The sequence below is a fragment of the Lytechinus variegatus genome, chromosome 2, assembly GCF_018143015.1.
Source record: "Lytechinus variegatus isolate NC3 chromosome 2, Lvar_3.0, whole genome shotgun sequence".
NCBI lineage: Eukaryota > Metazoa > Echinodermata > Echinoidea > Temnopleuroida > Toxopneustidae > Lytechinus > Lytechinus variegatus.
This window is the reverse complement of record NC_054741.1, coordinates 57,785,216-57,806,885: the sequence shown is the minus strand read 5'-3', so window position 1 is coordinate 57,806,885 and position 21,670 is coordinate 57,785,216. Positions and strand designations below refer to the sequence as shown.

General features: G+C 35.3%; 2 protein-coding genes across 2 annotated transcripts in view; both read left to right on the top strand.

Moving 5' to 3' along the window:
- Positions 1-905: 905 nt before the first annotated feature.
- On the top strand, positions 906-14,276 carry LOC121408460 (somatostatin receptor type 4-like). Its single transcript, XM_041599937.1, has 3 exons — positions 906-1,495; positions 10,410-10,539; positions 11,440-14,276. Exons 1-3 carry the CDS (start codon positions 920-922, stop codon positions 11,802-11,804), a joined length of 1,071 nt encoding a protein of 356 aa, XP_041455871.1. The 5' UTR covers positions 906-919; the 3' UTR covers positions 11,805-14,276.
- A 6,526-nt stretch (positions 14,277-20,802) lies between these two features.
- Positions 20,803-21,670, top strand: part of LOC121408459 (Fanconi anemia group J protein homolog) — a 50,383-nt gene continuing 49,515 nt past the window's right edge. Inside the window, exon 1 of the mRNA XM_041599936.1 lies at positions 20,803-20,830. The gene's annotated coding sequence lies outside the window, so the exon portion shown is untranslated. The remainder of the gene's footprint in view (positions 20,831-21,670) is intronic.

Below are 21,670 nucleotides of genomic sequence, written 5' to 3'. Positions count from 1 at the left end.
AAATTTCATTACATTAATAATAAACATTATTAAAGCGCTTAATGCGCATTGTTTCCAAGGGCTCGAGGTATACACGTAAATATAATTGATGAGAGTTTCTCATGCTATCAAAAATTCCATAATAATTTAAAGCCATATAGGCCTACTAATATCATATTTTGTGGCATCAAGCCTATGAAAAAAAAATGTTTTATGAACATGAATAGACGTACAAAAATAAACCAGTGAAATCTTATTTCATTCATTAGATAGTCAGCTATTTTTACCAGTCTGCAAGACGCCCTGTCGGTCTGTGATCATGAAAATACCGTTATTTATTCGGATATCATTATCGATTCAAAACGACGTTTGGTATTGATTTTTGTGAATTCTGAGATTTGAATTGCAGTCGAAACGAAGGAAGCTTGCCAGAATATCGTTCCACTTTTGATGGGTGACACATAATGATCGAATATTTTCTTAACACAAGCCACATCATTGATAGCAATTTTCTTTGAGCGAAAGTTGCGATTGGAAAACCTTTTGCAGCCACGAACTGACGGCACGATGTAATTGTTTCATAAAATCATGCGCCATCGATGATCAATAGTCTTTTAGAATACCCGTGTCTCATAATAATACCGATGCTGAGAACAAACTGTGACTCGTCTTAGATTCGGGTCAGTAGGGTATGTACAAAAAGGAAAAATTAATTGATTCATGTCTGGTTCTCCTACTTTTACAATGATTTTCCACTTTCATTTTCTCAGGATTTTCTGATCTGTTAATCACCAATCCTGTCGCACACTCCTAGACACAGATATTGTTAACCACTTCGACTTGACGAAGTGGAATTATTTGTAATACGTGTATATTCATAATTACTAAGGGTATACAGGAATTCTTATTTGATCGTGCTCGTACAAGAAAGAGCCAAGTTATGGAAACACCAACTGAATCGATAGACACCAATGGTTTCACTGTCGACGATGATGTCGTGGCTTGGAATGCGGGAAGAATTGAAAATAGCGCCTTTGTTCGCACAATTTACGGCTTCATCGCCTTCTCTGGTATTACGGGTAACGCCCTCGTGTGTTTCGTTCTCCTACGAATCCCTTCACTCCGTACTCGAACCAGTCAATTCATCATCAATCTGGCCATCAATGACCTCGTGACAGCCGTCTTCGTCATTCCGTTGCATCTGTTTCCGAACTTTCCCCCTGCCCCGTCCGGTTTCGCGGGCCAGCTGTACTGTCGTCTTTTCATCTCCAAGTCTCTGCTCTGGGCTTCTATCGTCGCATCGGGTTTTAGTCTTATCGCCGTCACAACAGAGCGTTATGTCGCCGTTGTTCACCCCGTTCGGTACAAGTTCTACTTCACAACAAGACTGACCATCATCTTTGTTGTTGCATGCTGGGTAATTTCTCTGATTTTGGCTTCGTATCACATGGCGTCCTTTGCTCCCTCCAACGGAATCTGTGTATTCGTCCCTCTCCGGAGCCCGGTTAATTCGATGGTAAGTAAACTGCCTAGATATTCTTTAGGAAGAACGTCCACTGCTCGAAGCCCAACACAACACTGTAAAAAATGAAGTGCTAATTTAGCACTTACAGTGCTTGTATAGTGACTGCACTACGAGTGCTGATTTTCTAGTTTAAATTTAAACTAGAAAATCAGCACTCGTAGTGCAGTCACTATACAAGCACTGTAAGTGCTGAATTAGCACTTCATTTTTTTACAGTGAACTAACCCTCATCCTGCTGAATCAGCACCTGGATATCGGTTATTAATTTTTTGTGGGGTTTCTGATTTAAATTTGAAAAGGGGGGGGGGGGGTTAACTGCAAAATGATGGTCATTTTGGTTACATTTCTCATTCTTTTTACACATCTTCCAAAATACCTTGGGGTGCTGCCTGTGAATAATAATAATCGTAAAAGTTACAATACAACCTACACAAGAAAATCATATGAATAAATCAACGTCAATTTCAATTTACGTTTGAATATATTAAGAAAGGTACTATGTCCCACTTCATTAAAAAGACTGTTCCATAACCTGGGTCCTTCAAAAGCTATTGTTCTCTGAGCGAGGAGAGTACGAGTACGTGGAAGTTGATAACAGTCACGTTGCCTTACTTTAGCGCAAATCGAAATTCAAAATCAAATTCTCATGTCACTCAACTTGCATTGCAGGACAGTCTTTTACAACGGGCCCAAAAGTCTTTTCCAAAATCAACTACAGCCGTTAAGGTCCGTTCGCGTTTTGCAGCGAAAGGTCCGGAGTTAGTCCAGGAAAGACCCCATAGAAAATTTACCAAACCTTATTTTTTCAAATGTACATTTTTTAATATGGTTTCTTGTCAATTCGAGGGTGCTGATTATGAATGCCACTCGTGTAACCTTGAGTATTATCCGAAAATTGGCAAAATCCAATATGGCCGCCAAAATATGCAAATTACCCATGAAAGTCATAAAATTGCCCGCACATTGGTTATAAAATGTATGTATTTGTGTTGCAGGTAGAGTTAATACTCTCTGAAAGAACGATATTTGAAAAAAAAATATTTTCTAGATATTCAAAATGGCCGCCACAGACCCCTGTATTATGTACAATATGAATGGGGAAAACTAAATTTCACAAAATGCACTAAATGCAAGTAATTGTGATTCTTAGTGAAATAATGAATGAAAACATAATTGCTAACGAAATGTATCATTTGTTATGCCATGTATGTAATAAATGAAGCATTTTGATATTAAAAAAAGTTGCCATATTCCCTGAAAGTATTATGTACAATGTTAAAGGGGACAAATGAAAATCACAAGAGTGACTAAAATGCATATTACTACTATTAAGATAAGCGAGTGGAAAACTGGCTAAAAACATAATTTTTAATGAAATATAAATGTAATTTATCTGATAAATGCTGTATTTTGACATTCAAAATGGCCGCCATAGGCCCATTATTACGTAAAATACGATTGAAGAAATCAATTTTCACAAGAGTAAGAACTATAGAATGCATGTAATTGTGATCACCGAGTAAAATAATGTCTGAAAACATATTTTCTAGCGAAACATATTTCTTTTGTCATGCATGAGATAAATGCTGCATTGTGAAATTCAAAATGGCTCCTATAGGCCCTAACAGTATTATCTACAATGTAAATGAGGACATTTAAGTTTGCAAGAATTTGGATTTACTTGCCTATGGCTATGAAATCAATAAAATCCTGTTGTATGATAAAACACTATTTGAAAACATAGCGTTAAGGGAATCTACTTTTTACAAGAATGAGAATCATAAAATGCATGTAGCTGTGATGTATGAGTAATAGTAATTATTGTCTTAATCATGAATTCTAAATAAAAGCCTCACATATTGGTCATTGAGGTAATGAGTGCTGTACTATGAAATTCAAAATGGCTGCCAAAGGCCCTAAAATTATAGCAATTTGGGACATATAATTTTGACAGAATTTGTCTTTGCTTGCATTATTGCATATAATTGTGATGTAAGAGTGAAATATTGTCTAAAACCATGGTTCCTAACGAGGTATATCATATCTGGTGCATTTAAGGTGATTAATGCGCATACATTCGTATTTCCGAAGCTTCGTAATTCCGAAGGTTCGTCAATCCGAAAACGAAATAAGGTTCGTAATTCCGAAGGTTCGTCAATCCGAAAACGAAATAAGGTTCGTTATTCCGAAGGTTCGTTAATCCGAAAACGAAATAAGGTTCGTAATTCCGAAGGTTCGTTAATCCGAAAACAAAATGAGGTTCGTAATTCCGAAGGTTCGTCAATCCGAAAACGAAATAAGGTTCGTTAATCCGAAAACGAAATAAGGTTCGTTAATCCGAAAACGAAATAAGGTTCGCAATTCCGAAGGTTCGTTAATCCGAAAACGAAATAAGGTTCGTTAATCCGAAAATTGAATAAGGTTCGTATTTCCGAAAATGAAAAATTATTCATTTTAGTAACAAAAACGGTGTTGTCATTACAAGATTACACGATATTATGCAATGACGATCGATGATACATGCATGTGTTGTGGCCAAAAGCATGTATTTCATTAAGAATATGCGCCCTGATCAAGCATAGGCTAATTTCGATTTTATCTGAGCAATTGCTGCCTAAGCAAATGGTTTAAAGATGCAGGGGATCAAGTGTGTTGGTCGCGTGCGAGTAACCTCTAGATAATAGGATTTGTATTGGAGGGGATGTCATTTTTAATAACAGCTTCTGCTGGTAATAAAAATAAAAATAATACTATAATAATGATCCTTGTGAGATGTTGAAAGCGCGAATCGCAAGCTCAAACTAGTAGACATTTCATGTAACAAGACGTGAACTTAAACATTCTGAGCAGTTTTTTTTAATCGTGAGAAAGATGTGTATCTTTCTAAAGAATTAACTCGAGGGCGAGCTGTAATTTGTTTATATACTGACCTGGGGCCCGTTGCATAAAACTTTTTACCTGAGAAAACTCAGGTTGTTTTTACCGGAGTTTTTGCCCTGTGCTAAAGTCAATGGCGGAAATCAGACTAACCTTAGTTTTCAGTTTTTACCAGTTTTCTCAGGTAAAAAGTTTTATGCAACAGGCTTCTAATTAATCTTTTAAGGACTGCATTTAGTGACTCATGAATAGAATATATATCTCACGAACTAAATAATGAGAGCGCGAACCGCAAGCTTAAAATTTGTGATATTCCACCTGAAAACTGGACATTTTATATTTTTTTGTAACCAGGAATAGAATGAGTTCCTCAATAAACAATACTTGATGCGAGCGAGAAACATGAGCCAAAATTTTCCGATTTTCCAACCTGAAAACTGGACATTCTAAGCATTCTTGTAAAAAAATATTAATAGCTGGGAGAACAGTTTTCAGAACTGAAGTGGCTTCCCTGGGTAAATAATATCTATATCATTATTATCATTCTAGGCCTACATGAAATTTCCAAAAGTTTGAGCACGTGATTCGCTCGCAACATCTCACAAGGATGCCCTTTTAACAGTAATTGACCAAAAAGGCGAAATTTACATCTTCAGATTTGATTTCTTTCCCCCAAAACCGCTTGCTCACTACGCTCGCAGAATTCAATTACTACAAAACACACAACCTCTTTACACAGATGATAATCTCATGGTGAAAATATATAATTGCCCCTATTGGCCCCTTTTTTTGGCTTTGCCCCCCCCCCCCAAGGAAAATATATTCCGCCGCCACTGGTTGAAACACGCATCGTCTTCATGGCTAACTGCAAAAAGTTCTTTAAATGTCCCCTTTAGATCAGGTCAGAGCTTATATATTTAAAATTTCTGTTTGCGATCTTGCTCGCAGTTATTATCTAAATTTAGTTACATAGGCATCTCGTTTTGAAGATCACAAACATATTGCCCATCATATTTAAAATATATATATATAGCTCGCGCTCGCATTATTTAAAAAGGGTTTATCATGTTATTACATATTTACTTTATTTTACAAGTATAAAACTAATTATTGACTGTTAGGACTACCCTTTCAAAGAAACAAACCAAAATCAACTTTAAGCTGCCGATCGAGGAAAATGTGGCTGAAAAAAATATCCCCCCCCCCTATTTGACGAAAGTTGGATCCGCCGGGAGGGAGGCAGGGGGCACTTGCACCCCAAAAATGAAATAAAAAACAGGGAAATGAATATTTTCCAAAATGGGAAAGTTCCTTTTTCAAAAATGAATATGCCGTTTTTCGTGTTTTTTCAAAATAAAATACTCTTTTAAAGTATCCAAGTTAAGTTTTCAGGCTGGAATATTGCAAATTTTCAGCTTGCGCTTCGCACTCTCATTCGATTTGTGAAATATGCATCCTAAAGAGGTCACTAAATGCTTTCTTTAACAGGTTCCTTTTCTGGTCAGTATGTTTAAGCTGCGTTTTGCGCTCGTGTTAATTTTTTGGTTAGATGCACATCTTTTTAATGACAGCAGAAATCTGCTCGGATTTTTAAAAACTTATTTTCATTTTTTTATTGAAATACCCTAAAGTTTTAGCTTGTGATTCACGCTCGCAACACCTCGCAATTATGCCATTTTAAGAATAATTGACCCCAAAAAACGTTTTACAACTTCACCTTTGAATTTGTTTTACCAAGCCGCTCGCTCATTACACTCTCTCCCGAAAAATAAAGCCTAAATATACGTTTTGCCATAATAAGAAATCACTTCAAAAAGGTTTTTCTCTACTTAATCACTATCAAACACACAATGACTTCAAGCAGATGATAATCTTAAGGGGAAAATATCACCAAAGTGTCAATTTTGACGTATGAGTTTCATTTTTTGGCTTTACCCCCAAACGAAAATTCGTTCGGCCGCCCTTGCCTTCCCATCCTCATAACAATTGAACGGCAACAGTGTCCTCCGCCCCCCTCCCCTGGCCTCTGGCTCTGCTTTCCCGATTTTCATTTTTCGGATTAACGAACCTTATTTTGTTTTCGGATTAACGAACCTTATTTCGTTTTCGGATTAACGAACCTTATTTCGTTTTCGGATTAACGAACCTTATTTCGTTTTCGGATTAACGAACCTTCGGAAAAACGAACCTTATTTCGTTTTCGGATTAACGAACCTTCGGAACAACGAACCTTATTTCGTTTTCGGATTAACGAACCTTCGGAACAACGAACCTTATTTCGTTTTCGGATTAACGAACCTTCGGAACAACGAACCTTATTTCGTTTTCGGATTATCGAACCTTCGGAACAACGAACCTTATTTCGTTTTCGGATTATCGAACCTTCGGAATAACGCCACAAATGTTCGGATTAACGAACCCCTTTTCATTTTCGGATTAATGAACATCGAGGTATAGGCAATTTACATGTTTCGGAATTACGAACCTTCGGAATTACGAAGCTTCGGAATTACGAAGTGTAACCTGAATAATGCTGCATTCTGTAATGCCTGCCATGGGCCCTTGATGTAGTATGTACAATTTGAATGAGGACAGATAATTTTCACAAAAGGGCATATGGCGGCCGTTTTGAATTTTGAAATATAACATTTATCACCTAAATTTTAGATGATGTGATATATTTCGTCAGTAATCATGTTTCCAGACAATATTTCACTCATACAACATCATTTAATCAAGCAAAGCCAAAATACTGTTAAAATCATTTGTCCCCATTCACATTGTACATAATACTGTTGGGGCCTGTAGCCATTCTGACTTTCAAAATACAGTATTTATCACCTACCTGGTAGAAGAACTGATATATCTTGTTACAAGTTATGCTTTCAGACAATATTTTACTCATGCACAGATCACAATTACGTACATTTATGGTGCTCACTCGTGTGAAAATTTATTTCGCATTGTACATAATACAAAAAGTGTCTATGGCGGCCATTTTGAAAGTCAAAATACAGTATTAAACACAAACTTAAAACCTGAATGACACATTTCTTTAAAAATTTTGTTTTTTCAGACAGTATCCTATTTAATCATCACAAATAAATGCATTTCAGTGCTCACTCTTGTGATTTCTTTGGTCCTCTTTCTCATTGTGCATAATACTGTCAGGGCTTTTGGCAGCCATTTTGAATATAAAAATACAGCATTAATATACGTGGCATATCAAATGATATATTTCGTTAGCAATCGTGTTTTAGTCACTATTCCACTCGTTTCTCTTGATAATATACATTTTAGTGCTCACTTTACGATTTTTGTTGGCCCCTTTAGAAAATACTATTTGGGCCAGTTGCAGCTATTTTGAATATTAATACAACAACTTTCCCATACATGACATAACAAATGATATATCATATTAGCATTGATGGTTTTCATGTAATACTTCGTCCATAAATTACAATTACTTGCAGTTTAGTGATCATTTTTGTGAAAAATTAATTTTCCCTACACTGTTAGAAAATTTATCCTTAAACTAAAAGAAGTTCCTGCAGCAGAGTCTCGAGAACACCTGTAATCTTACCAGATTGCGTAATCTTACAGGAAATTGGTATTTGGTGTGTGTAATCTTACAAATTTCCTTAAATAAAACACTCTTTTCCCCTTTTTCTAACAGACCTGTTCTGTTAAAATGCTGAAAAATTCCTGTTTCATGAATTTAAAGAATGATTCTGGTATTGCTTTCTGCAAAATCTTCTTTTATTTTTTCTGTAAAATCAGGTTTTTTTTAACAGTGTATTCATATTGTACATAATAGGGTATACAGAGGTTTGGGCGGCCATTTTGAATATCAAGAAATAAATATTTTGTTAATTTTTTTTTCAGAGAGTATTTCACTTCTGCAACACAAATACATACATTTTATAACCAATGTGCGGGCAATTTTATGATTTTCATGGGTAATATGCATATTTTGGCGGCCGCATTGGATTTTGCCAATTTGCGGAAAATTCTTAAGGTTACACGAGTGGCATCATTCAGATTCGTAATCAGCACCCTCGAATTGACAAGAAATAATAAAAAAATATTGTATAAATGACAAAAAGCAAGGTTATGCCTCTTCTATCCTGGGCTCCGTAACACAAAGGTTTGCGATGAATTGCAAATTTGGAAGAACTGCACTGATTGGTCACTGGCCAGTATTTTAAACCCAATGCGCGTGTAACATATATATTGATTGGTCAGTTCATTTAGCGATTGATCGCTAATCTTTGTGTTACGGAGCCCAGGACTAAGTACCTGTGTAACGGGATCCTGATGAATCTCGGATCAAACAATGGTAGAGGTCGCCTCTACCGTGTGAGTCCAATAAAACATGATACCTCACAAATACCCATTTCAAGAAAAAAAGTTTATCATGAATGTATGCACATTATTTATGACTGGAAAGAGTATCTTCTCCCAAATAATTTGATACCATGTTATTTTATGTGGTATGTGTTAACGCTTGGATGATCAGGAGGCATTGTTTTGAAGTGATGTAAATTTTTGACTTGCGCCAAAGTAAGGCATGACTGCACTGAATGAATCCAGATGTCAATGATGTCATTACTACAAGAGTTGCGTTAAAATCCATTTCAAAACACCCGTGTGTGTATTTGAGTTTTGTCAGACGTGTATCAATCAGATATGATTATTTACGTCTGGGACCGACCTTTAACGTCACCATCCGAAAGACGTGACCAGGGCTCGAACCTCGACCCTCTGCATCAATTTGTAACTTCCCCACAGCTTGGATTACAGGTGCACGCCACAACGCCCACCCTTTTCAGTAATTTACCTTATAATTGTTTAATAAACACTTTTTAGTATCACTTATTAAGTTAATTTCATTGAAAGGGGATTTGCAATTATGTACTAACGCATGTAGGATAATGACATCATTTACATCTGGATTCATTCATTGCATTCATGCCTTACTTTGGCGTGAATCAAAATTTACATCACTGCAAAGAATATCTCCTGACAGGGGCGGCGACCCTGGGGCGGGGGCACAGTGCCCCTCCCTTTTTGAAGCACTTAAAAAGTGTCCTTTTTATGCAAGAAAAAGAATACCCCCTCACGAACGTGTACTGTGCCCCTTTAACCTGAGGAGGACCCGTTTTAGGTGTTACCAAATGCCCTTTCTCAAATCCTAGCCTATTTTTACCGAAAATGCACCCTCACGAACGTGTTCTGTGCCCCTTTCAACTGAGAAGGACCCATAGACAATATTCTCATTTTTATATGTTACTACAAAACTTGTATTAAGGATTATCCTACGTGCCTTAAGCTTCATGGGTCATGTTAGCGGGGTAGATAAGCAGAGGCGTACAGATGGGGGGGGGGGGCTCTAGCTCCTCCCCAAATTTTTCAAGAACAAGAAAAAAAAGAAAAGGAAAAAGAGAATGGTGAAATATGATATTATTTTCTGAATATTAGTTGTCAAAATCTATCACAAAATTGGATTTTCGTTATAAAATGAATTTTTTTTTTGGCTCGCTCGCAGCTTTTTATAAATTTACGTCGTATACGATATATCTAGCTCCCTCAAAATTTTTGGCCCCTTCACTGCAGATAAGTTATTTCTTCTTTGTATTAAGATAAATCTAGTGCCCCTTTCCAAAGAAAAGGTTCCCTTTTTTTCCTTGTGCCCTCCTCCCCACTTTCAACTTCGCTCCACCGCCCTGCCTCCTGATCATCTAAGCGTAAACACATAACCCATAAATATGGTATATTTGTGAGAAAATACTGTAATGATTATGCGTTCGTTTTTTTTTCTTAAATTGGGGATGCGTGAGGTGTAAAGGTTTTCTTTATCATGTTTATTGCACTCACACGGTATATCAAAGTCACCTGTGTAAACCGTGAGAGGTTATATTGGATTATGTTTTATTTCGTTTGTGCTGCCTATCCTGAAATTTTCAGCAACTATTCTAAACAGTCATGGTTTTCGTTTTATTAGATTGTCTCTGTTTCACATTCTCAGATCTTGGGAGTGTTTATCTTCATGATTATGTATGCCCTGCCCATTATAACCAACCTTGTGCTCCAGACCCTTGCCATCATTGCACTACGGAAGCAGGCCAAATCAATGGGAAGCGGTGATGCACAAGCAGGTTAGTTTGGTAACGTCGGGCCCTATTCTGGGATCAGAAAGAAGATTTTGTTTTATTTTATCATTTTACTAAATGAATGAATGAATGAACGACTGAATGAATGAATGAATAAATAAATAAAGTATTTAATTAATAACACTGAGCTGGGTGGTTTTGCTCTGTGCTTTGCTGCTGTCATCGTCACCGGGAATTCGTAAAGTTCTGAGCCGATACCATTCAAATTTGGGTTTCAAATTTTAAATCTGGAAATTGAATTTAGATATAGCTTAACTCACAGCCGATCAAACAGTATTAATTGCGTTGTTGTATAGAGGGGGGGGGTGCTTTGGGGCAACTGCCCCCAAAATATCCACTATCAAGGAGAAGAAAGATGAAAAAAAAACGAAAACGAGTACAATGTGATACTGTTGTATTAATGTATTGCCATAATCTATTCCCAAATGAACATTTCTTATCAAGAGGGTCCCAAATTTTGCTCGGTCACTCGCTCGCTCGCTCGCTCGTGATTTTTGTTTTAGAAATTTTGCCTCTATATTTTATTGACGCATATTACGCCACTGTTTTAAAGTATGAATGCGATCGCCAAAAGTGCAGTGTTGAGACTTGTGGAGATAATGATGTCTTCTTATTTGCCAGGAGTAGGCTATGTAAATTTAACTAATAAAATGCAGAAACAGTTCCGGGTTACTGTCCTACCTTTGATATCGTTTCGTATGTGTTGTAGCCAATTTGTGGTTGTTGTTGTTGTTTTTTATTGTAAACCAGTCGACGTAAAAAAAGAAAGCAAAGAAAGAAAAAGAAAAGGCCTTCAATCAAAAAGCTCTTCAATCGTAACCGAAAAAATTGACAAGCAAAATTGTCAGTACTCGGTAAATTCATGAAAATCTGAAATATCCATAGGTGGTGAGACCGGGATCAAGAAGGACCAATGGCAATTGAGAGCAGCAGCCGAGATGCAGAAGACACTCTTGATCGTTGTTTTGGTTTACGCATTATGCTGGGGACCCAACCATTTCCTCTTTCTTGCCTTCACATTTGGTGCACCCATCGACTTCGCATCTCAGTACTACCACTTTACGGTCATCATCGCCCTCTTCAACTCCTGTGTGAATCCCTTTATTTACGTCTTCAAGAACAAGGCGTTTCGAAGAGGGGTTCGTCAGGCTCTCCTGCCGGGAGGGACAACAGTTCATCCCGTGGGGTTGGGGAGCGGAACGGGCACTGGTGGTACATCTGACAGGGGAACGGGATCGACCAATGTGTAGATTCGTCGCTACTTTCCTCAAAGTTCGACAGTCAAACGGTTAAAGTTCTCTAAAAGAAAATAATGGTACAAGGATTTTAGTTCTGAAAAATGTGAACCGAGATTGGGGAAGTTTATCAAATAATATGTACTTGATAGACATGAGTCTAGTAGATCAAGATTATCAACGTATTATATTCGTCTTAAATTGCAAAACAAAGAAATCTGTTCTTAACCTTAGCTCATTTTCAAACTACATTCACACCTGCACTGAATAGAGTGGTGAGGCACGCTAACACAACGCTTTAGCATCAGATTTTTTGTCAGACGCTTTTCGGCATGGGCGGGACTCGAACCCCTCACGTTGAGATTTACGATCTTTCCGAAACATGCGCTCTAACCGACTCAGAGCTACGCTGCCTCCCTTTTATTCCATTTATTGGTTTCTGCAACACTTTTTCAGAAGTACATTAACAAAGAAGATACAATAATGATATACATATAACTGGCAAGCAAATGTATGTTTTTTATTTTGATTCTTGGTTGTTGTGTTTTCTGCTTTGAAATTATGTGTTTCATAAGACATAGAGAAAGAACAATTTTCCATTTAACTTTAATATTTATTCAACGATAATGATTTAACACCATTTTTGAAAGGAAAAATGAATCTTAACTGTTTGAGTTAATTTGGCAATGTATTCCATATGTCAGGTCCATGATGTCTAAGTGCTTCATGTGCTAATAGTGTTCTAGGATTGTCTAAGTGAATATCCTCACAAGTCCGTGTTGGATATAAATGTAAGTTGCTATTATATGAAAAGAAATTGGTAAATACAGAAGGAAGCAGTTTGTAATGATATTTATATATAAAAATAGCTATTTGTAAAGTATTTATATCATATATCTTATACGTTTTTAAACGATAAAAAAGAGGATTAGTGTGTGAAAGATATGTTGATTTTGTGCAGATCCTGACAGCTTTTGTCATAAAAGTAAATGTTCAAGGTTACTTTTACTACAGTTCCCCAAATAAGGTTACAATAATTAATATATGGTAGTACCAATGCATTGTCATTAAAAGGGAATGCTCTGGCAAAAAATACTTTAATTTGTATAATATTCCAATTCTTTTAGCCATTGATGAGGATATATGCTTACGTGTTGGTTCCATGATAAATGTTTGTCAGTTGTAATACCAAGAAATTTCACATATTATTTTTTATCTATGGGCTCATTGTCAATTAGAATGTCTTGGGGAAAAATCATCATTCCTATATGGGTACTTTGAAAATGAACGAAATGAGTTTTACTTATGTTTAAGGATAACTTGTTACATTTAAACCACGACGAAACATTTTTAATACCAAATTCATTCTATTAATCAATTCATCTAAATTTCTGTGAGATAACAAAATGTTGGTGTCGTCAGCATATAAAATAAACGAAAGAATTTGGGAAGAATTTACTATATCATTGATATATAAATCGAACCTTGTGTCACTCCACAATTAAAGAAAGGACAGAGGAGATTTAATATCATTAATAGAGACGAATTGATGTCGATTTGAAAGATAACGTTTAATCCATGACCAGGCAACTCCACGTATTCCGTAATTATGTGATTTATGTAATAAAATGCTATGGTCAATGGCGTCGAAGGCTTTACTTAGGTCCATAAATAAAGCGATTATATGACTTCTTTTTGAAAGAAAGTTAACAACATTATCAAGTAATTTAGTTATTACAAAAACGGTTGAGAATTTTTTCTAAAGCCGAATTGGGCTGGAGTAAGAATTTTATGTAATGAAAAAAAAGAATCCGATCGGACCAATGGGACTACTGTTGCTATTTTTAATAAATTGCGACAACAGCTAGTCGAGATAGATTAAAGATTATGTTTTAATCGAAAGTCAATGCTATATATTACATGTTTTAAAAGTTGTGTGCTGATTCCGTCATATCCTGTAGATTTTTTTAGATGCTAAGGCTTCAACTATCTTAAGTATTTCATGTTGATATGTTGGAATAAAACACGTTGTATTTGAGTTGGGCTCGGAGAGATACTCAGTAAAACTCTTACCATCACTTTGTATTTTTGAGGCCAGGTCAGGACCAATGCCCGCGAAAAAAAGATTTAACGCTTGAGCAATTTCAAAAGGTTCAGTAAAGAATTTATTTTCAACTTCAAGTTTTTCAATTGTATTATGGAATTTACTTTTGTTTATTAATTTGTTTATAACATTCCAAGTTGCATTCAAATTCCCTTATGCGTTTATTTCTTTTGAATAATATACTTTTTCGAAGATCGAATTACGCCGGTGGGTGTATTTCGATACTTTTTATTGATAAAATTATGTTCAGATCTATAAGAAATGAATGATTTATAAAGTTTATTACGTTTTCTGATAGACTGTAAAATTCCTCGAGTAATCCATGCATGGATTTCTGATTTCATTTCTACGCTTCTTGCTTTGAATAAGTGGTATGTTTTTATCATAGTATAATGAATAAATTTATCAATAAACAAATTATAAGCGACATTTGCATCATTTTCTTCTAAAACGTCATTCCAATTCTCATTGGTTAAATCTTCAATCAAAGCTGAAAAAATATTTATATTTTCTGTCCTGTGTGTTTTCCTAATCTTTTCTTTATCTACATTAACTTCATATCCTGAAGAAATAAAAAATATTGGCAAATGATCCGTAATATCATAAGTAAAAACTTATATTGTTATCATTGCTAAAAGAATTTATGAATATATTATCGATCAATGTTGCTGACGTGGACGTTATTTTTGTAGGTATGTTGAAGGATGAAAAGCATATGAGGAAAGTACATTGAGAAATATGTTGGCATTATATTACTGCTTTTTTATTCCTTACTTTATTAGAGTTATTATAATATAGTTTGTTATATAAAATATCTGATAGATCAATAATGAAGTCGCCCGTTATGTATATATGTTTATTTCCACGTGATATCTTCTAAAGTTCTTTATAAAAATTATTGATAAAATTGCCGATGTTGTTATTAGGCGGTCTGTATAATGTTCCTACTATTATATTTTTACCCAATGTGTTTTCTGTGTACTTCGATAAAGAGAGTTTCTATGTCATTAATGAAAATGTTTGATCTTACTTTGTATTTTAGATTTGAGTTGATATACATTGCCACACCTCCGCCTCCGCCTCTTCTTCTATCAACATGTAACATGCGATAATTAGGTATATTGTATATGCCGGGGAATGTGAACTCAGCCAAGTTTCAGAAACACCAATAACTGAAAATGAAAACGTGTTTAGGGAATTTAAAAAAGTTTCTACAGAATCAAAATTTCTATTAATACTTCTTGAATTAAAATGAACAAGACTGAAATTATTGACGTTATCATTCGATTCAAAAGCTGATATAAATTCTTGGGAGGTATAATAACAGCAATTTCGAATATTATTCCTGTTATTTATTTGGTCTATTTCTTCTAAATTAGGGTCATTTAAAAAGGTAGGTAAGGACCAAGCGTAAGGAAAGGTGTCGGGGGTGTGGTGCAGAGTGCATACAGTCATGTTTGAACAATTCTAATATTGATGGGAAATGTTTTGTATTTTGTGTGTGGGACTTCGGGTGTCTAAATGGTATCTCCGCAAAATAAGTATCATAAATTTTATGAAAGTAGTACATCAATAATGTTCTTTTTATGCTTAAACATTTAACAAAATAAATTGAGCATGATACAAAATAATGATGGATGAATTAAATATATCAAGTATACCTAAGATTTTAAGGCTCAGAACAAATCCAGAACTGGAGGGCCGCAAACATTGGCCAACCGAACAATGGATCTGTTTCCAATCCAAAACTCATTAAGATCCAATCTTTTAATTTTTGAATTACACTTATAACTGTATATCATATTCAACATGTTCAAAGCTGTCATAGATGATCCATGTGAAAAAAGGTAAAAGGATTTTGGATTAATATTAGTCCATCTGTCAGATGCCTTAAATGATTTAAGAAAAAAAAAGAAATATAAAAATATAAAAGAGCTTAGGAAGAACATCTGAATTACCTAACATTCTGTGGCAATTATTGAACGAAACGTCAAACTGCCAAACATAGAAAAAAATATATGTAATAACGAAGACACTCTAGTAAACTGTAAGTGATATACATTTAAAGGTGGTAAAGACTTTCCACTATAATAAAAATAGTGAGACTAAATGAATAGGAATTTGCTTGAGCTTGCGAACACAAGAACGTATATCGAGCCGGCGAACACAGTCAACCAATTAAAGGTCAAGTCCACCTCAGAAAAATGTTGATTTGAATCAATAAAGAAAAATCAGACAATGCTGAAAATTTCATCAATATCGGATGTAAAATAAGAAAGTTATGACATTTCAAAATTTCGCTTATTTTTAACAAAATATATAGTTATATGAACGAGCTAGTTACATCCAATGAGAAAGTCGATGATGTCGCTCACTCACTATTTCTTTTGTTTTTTATTGTTTGAATTATACAATATTTCAACTTTCACGAATTTGACGATTAGAACCTCCTTGCCTGAAGCACAAAATGTTAAAATAATGGAATTCCATGTGTTCAGGGAGGAATGAAACTTCATTTCACATGTCAATGACGAGAAAATAAAAATATTTCGTATTTCATATAATAAAATACAAAAGAAATAGTGATTGAGTGATGTCATCAATTCCTCATTAATTTTGCATACCGACCGAGATGTGCATACAACTGTTTTGTGAAATGAAGTGCCATAACTTTCTTATTTTACATCCGATTTTGTTGAAATTTTCAGTAATATGTTTGTTGAATTTTTCTCTTTTTATTCAAATCAGGTTTTTGTTGGGATGGACTTGTCCTTAAAGTTACGCAATCTTTACATGCTTAAAGTATATAATATAATAGAGCTCATCTGCAAAAGGATGTCTTATTCACTTCGGAAAACGATTTATTTAAAACAGTGTTTATCTGGTTTGATACATGCTTTTGTGGAGAATGATATTACAAGGTGCATTGTTTCACATTACCTTTGAAAATCTAGCTCTGTAGCATTTCCATAAAGAAAGAGCGACAGTTAAATATTGTTCTTATCAATGATTTAATTTTCAAGTGAATCTAACCTCTCCTGTAAAAGAGTCGTACTAATAATAGAGATATCGACTCAGTTGTACTCAGTTGTGGCATTTATCTAGATTATGTAATATTCTGTGATTTCTACCGCGACTTTCTGGAGAAAATGGTACAATCTTTTGGTACACTGTAAAAACTGCTGTGTTAAAACTGACACCAATTAGTGTTAATAGAGGACCACACCCTGAGGTGTGAAAATTACACCCTAGAGATTAAACATAACACCAAAGAGTGTAAATGTAACAACAAAAGGTGTTGTAATAACACCTAAAGGTGTAAAACTAACACCACCAATTTAACACCGGTGTAAAATAAATGGTGTGGTCCTCTTTATACACCGGTTAACACCACAGTTTTTGCTGTGTAGTTTTAGTGATTTGTTTCCTAAGTATCAGTAGATATTACATGTTATTTTCGCCGGCTTATTGTATAATATAATATTGTATTATGTTTGGGGAATGTGAACTTAGCCAAGTTTCAGAAACACCAATAATTGAAAATGAAAATGTGTTTAGGGAATTTAAAGAAGTTTCTACAGAGTCAAAATTTCAGTTAATACTTCTTGAATTAAAATGTACAAGACTGAGATTATTGACGTTGTCATTGGTTCAAAAGCTGATATAAATTCCTGGGAGGTACAATAACAGCAATTTCGAAAGAAGAGGAGGAAAACGAGTGAATAAAATAAAATGAGGGGAAGACCTGGAAAATAAGAATATTTCATGTCACTATAAAAAAAATTTCGCTCCCGCTTCGCGCTCGCATTGCTTGTGATTTTCATATCTTATGGAGTTTAAATATCAAGTTTGGAAGTCAATATACAAACATATTTAACCTCGGAAATCGAACTTTCATTATTTTTGTGTGATTTACAAATTGATTTTTTTTAAGTGCTCTGTACAAATGTCAGTTTTATGGTCTGAATATTAACATTTTCCGCTCGCACTTCGCGCTCGCATCAATTGTTTAGTTAGGCCTAAGTAGCTATCCTTTTCTAGATGACAAAAAAGTGCTTAAAATTCTTAATGTAGAAATGTCAAAAATGTTCAGCTTGCGCTTCGCGCTCACATTATTTATTTATTGAAATACTTATGTAACCTCTTCATGGCTAAGTGCACACAGTCTTTAACAGGTATATTTTCGATCAGTTCAAAACGTATATAAAAAAATTCTGCTCGCGCTTTGCGCTTGCATTATTAATGTAAGGAAAATCCTAAATCACTCATCCTTTTTCATGATTTACAAAACATGAATAGTGTCTCGTTCAGTAGGTCTAAATCTCGAAATTTTTGCTCGTGCTTCGCGCTCGCATCAATTGTTTGGTTATATACCTATTCTGTTAAGAATTTCCATTCTTCGGGTATAAATGTCAAAAAATTTCAGCTCGCGCTCGCATTATTTGATTTTTAACATATCTTCATGGCTAACTGCATGCAGTCTTTAACAGATATCTTTTCCAGCAGTTCATTTCTGTTTGCGCTTCGCGTTCGTAGTAATTATTTAGTTGCATACACATCTTTTTAAGGATAACAAACATTGCCCAGAATATTAACATTTTAGGAAAAAATACATAAGATTAAAAAAAAAATTAGCTCGCGCTTCGCGCACGCATTATATAAATAAGGATTATGATATACTTATATTTATTTATAAGAACATGGACCTATAGGTCCATGATAAGAATAAAGCTAAGAAGTGACTATTAGAACTACCCCTTCAAAGAAACCAAATAATCATCTTCGAGCAGCTGATCGGCGAAAATAAATATTGATGAAAAAATTCTGCCCCCCCCCCATATTGGCGAAGGCTGAATCCGCCCCTGCCTACTAGTACTGAGTGCACAGAAGACGAAAACGAAACAAAAATCCCAACACACGTGGCATTTAAAAAAGTTTAGGGCGACTTGATCGAAACATTCAAACCCTTTATAAAGGAGGAAGGTTACCTTGATAAAATCCCGAGAATAAAAATAAATGATTTGGATAAAGAAAGAGAAATAAAAAAAATATAACGGTGAAATTTCCATCAATATCAGATATAAATAATAAAGTTATGATATTTTAAAGTTTCGCTTAATTTGCACATCCTGGTCGGTATGCATATAAGGGATCCAATGACATCACCCACTCACAATTTATTTTGTATTTTTATCATATGAGATATTTTAATGTTTTCCTAATAAATATTGTCATGTAAAACAGGTCTTTAGATTACTGGCCATTGTTCTAAACATTAGTGGTTCAAAGGGGTTCAATGAAGAGGGTCATGTAAAAAGTGGATCAAAATGGAAAAATTAATCCATCAAAAACATAAGAAATAGTGAGTGACATCGTATACTGAGAAGCATTTTAAGGACGGTGTCATTAAATAGATATGTATCTCACTAATTAAATAATGCGAGCGCGAAGCGCGAGCTGAAAATTTTTGACATTCAGACCTAAAAAAGGGAGATAAGCAGTTTTTTGCAATCATGATACATACCTGTCTCACTAAACAAACAATGCGAGCGCGAAGCGCGAGTTGAAATTTTTGTATTAACCCCAAACAGGACTAGTTTTTAGGAATTAATGAAGAGCATACATATCTCACCAGTCATCTAATGCGTGCGTCAAGCGCTTGCTGATTTTGTAAGAATTACATCTAAACACATAAAGCACTGTTTGTACTCATTGTAATCATGAATATGATATGTATCTCACTAATTAAACACTGCGAGCGCAAAGCGCGAGCTGAAAATTTCAGATAGAGTATTCATACCAGTAAAGGGAAAATTTTAAGGACTATTTTCAGGAATTCACGAAGAGCAGACATATTTCACCAATTCACTAATTCGAATGTAAGCACTAACTGGGAATATTTTATATTCAGACTTCAAAATGAGGCAATCTCTTTAAAAAATCATGAAAGAGAAGCATGTTACTACATAAAACAATAACTCGAAGTGCGATACATAATATAATAGAATATACACTAGTTTCTTCTTTCTCGACTACGCCTCTTTTTTCTCCCTCTTTTTCTCCTTTCCCCCCATCTTTTTTTTTTGGCTAGCCGATGGAGGGGGGGGGGGGCACGTGCCCCTCATGCCCCCCGTATAGTTACGCCACTGAATAGACAAAATACAAAATAAAATGAATTATTATCAAACAATAGTAAAAATGAAATTGAAGTGCGAAGCTGCAAAAAAAAAGATCAGCATTATGCTTGTTTGCTTTTCTGTCTTTACCAAATTATGATGATTCCAAATTGAATTGGAAAGACAGATAACGCTGTCAAAACTTATTTACTTGAATTTACTTGTATGTAGAGACATAAAGCTGGAAATTTGCCCCTCGTCACGTTGTTAATTAACTTGTTAATTCTCTGGGTGAAAATCACATTATGTAAAAATTCCTAATACATCATGAATAAGGTTAATAGGCCCCCTTTATGTCCTGGCTATGTATAAAGTTGCCACTACCCCTTGTGTAAATGCACAAAGTTGCAGCCGGTCATAACTCCCCCAAAATAGGCAACTATAAAATTATAAAAGATAACAAATGAGCCCCGTTGGAAGTGAGCCAATTAAGAGGATGAATTTGGAACCACTTATAGGCCATTTTTCTATAGTTCACATGTCTAGATATTTATTACAGCACAAATGAGAAAGAATTAAAAGGGTGCACGATGTATTCAACTCCAAGGTTTTGATGGATCTTCGGAAGATCAGCAATTCCCTAACCGGTTAGCGTTTTCTCGCTTTATTTCTTTTCAAATTTGTCTCATTCTTTGATTTTCGCGGCGCGCCCACTGATCTCTATAAAAAATCTTTTTTTTTTATAGAGATCAGTGGGCGCGCCATTTGATTTAATAATATTGAGGGTACGGTATTATAAACGAGATGACTGACAAATTTCGGTAAGTAAATAAATTGAAATGTACCGGTACTTGCAATTCGAATATTAATATCGACCATTCTCTTTGTATTAATGTAATGCTACGATTATAGACATCTTGAAAGTGAATAGATCTAGATGCAGTTAGACTAAGCGATAAAACAACGAGAGAGTCCGAACTCCGAAGGCGAAGATCTAGCTGTGTATCGCCGCCATCGGGCGCGGGTTGACGGACGGTCGCGGTCAACCCTCCCAATGGAGTCCCAGCCTGCGGGCAAGCAAGGCGGAAGCGAAGAGCTAACAAGTTTTAGAGCCAGCAGAGGTGGCGGATGGTCGATCCGGCGTCACGAGTCTGCGAGTTGAGTTCTAGTAGACTAGTTCTTCAGCTGGACAAGTCATATCTTGCTTGGCTGGCATTATCATGAAATAAGTCACCCAGGCCACAGGGCCGATTCGATTGCACGAAAATTGCAAGGACCGTCTTTCGTGTCGCCCATTTCTTATGTATGTCATGATGTCTAAAATAAAATATTTGTTTATAAAATGATGTGATATCATGAAATTCTATGAAATTTATTTTAAAAGCAAGCTAACGACTTATTTTTTTATCATAAATTTCAGGAACACCCCGCTTATAGAGCATCATAAAAGATGAGCGACACTAAAGACGGTCCTTGGAAAGACCCACTCTAGGCGACACCGCAATACTTACCTGTGTTAAGAAACTGAGACTCCACTCACGCGCATTTGGGCAGCCCTAGCTTAGAACTAAGCTTTCTTTCCGTAAAAAATCTTTATTCTTATTATTCAATAAATGTTAATGAATATATAACTACTCTTAAATCGGTACTCACCGGTTCTT

What these genes read in the sequence shown, in the direction of transcription:
- LOC121408460 (XM_041599937.1), top strand. Translation starts at nt 920, where the DNA reads ATGGAAACACCAACTGAATCGATAGACACCAATGGTTTCACTGTCGAC. An exon ending in GGAGCCCGGTTAATTCGATG is followed by an intron (nt 1,496 to 10,409) that starts GTAAGTAAACTG and finishes TCACATTCTCAG; the next exon opens with ATCTTGGGAGTGTTTATCTT. An exon ending in AAGCGGTGATGCACAAGCAG is followed by an intron (nt 10,540 to 11,439) that starts GTTAGTTTGGTA and finishes AAATATCCATAG; the next exon opens with GTGGTGAGACCGGGATCAAG.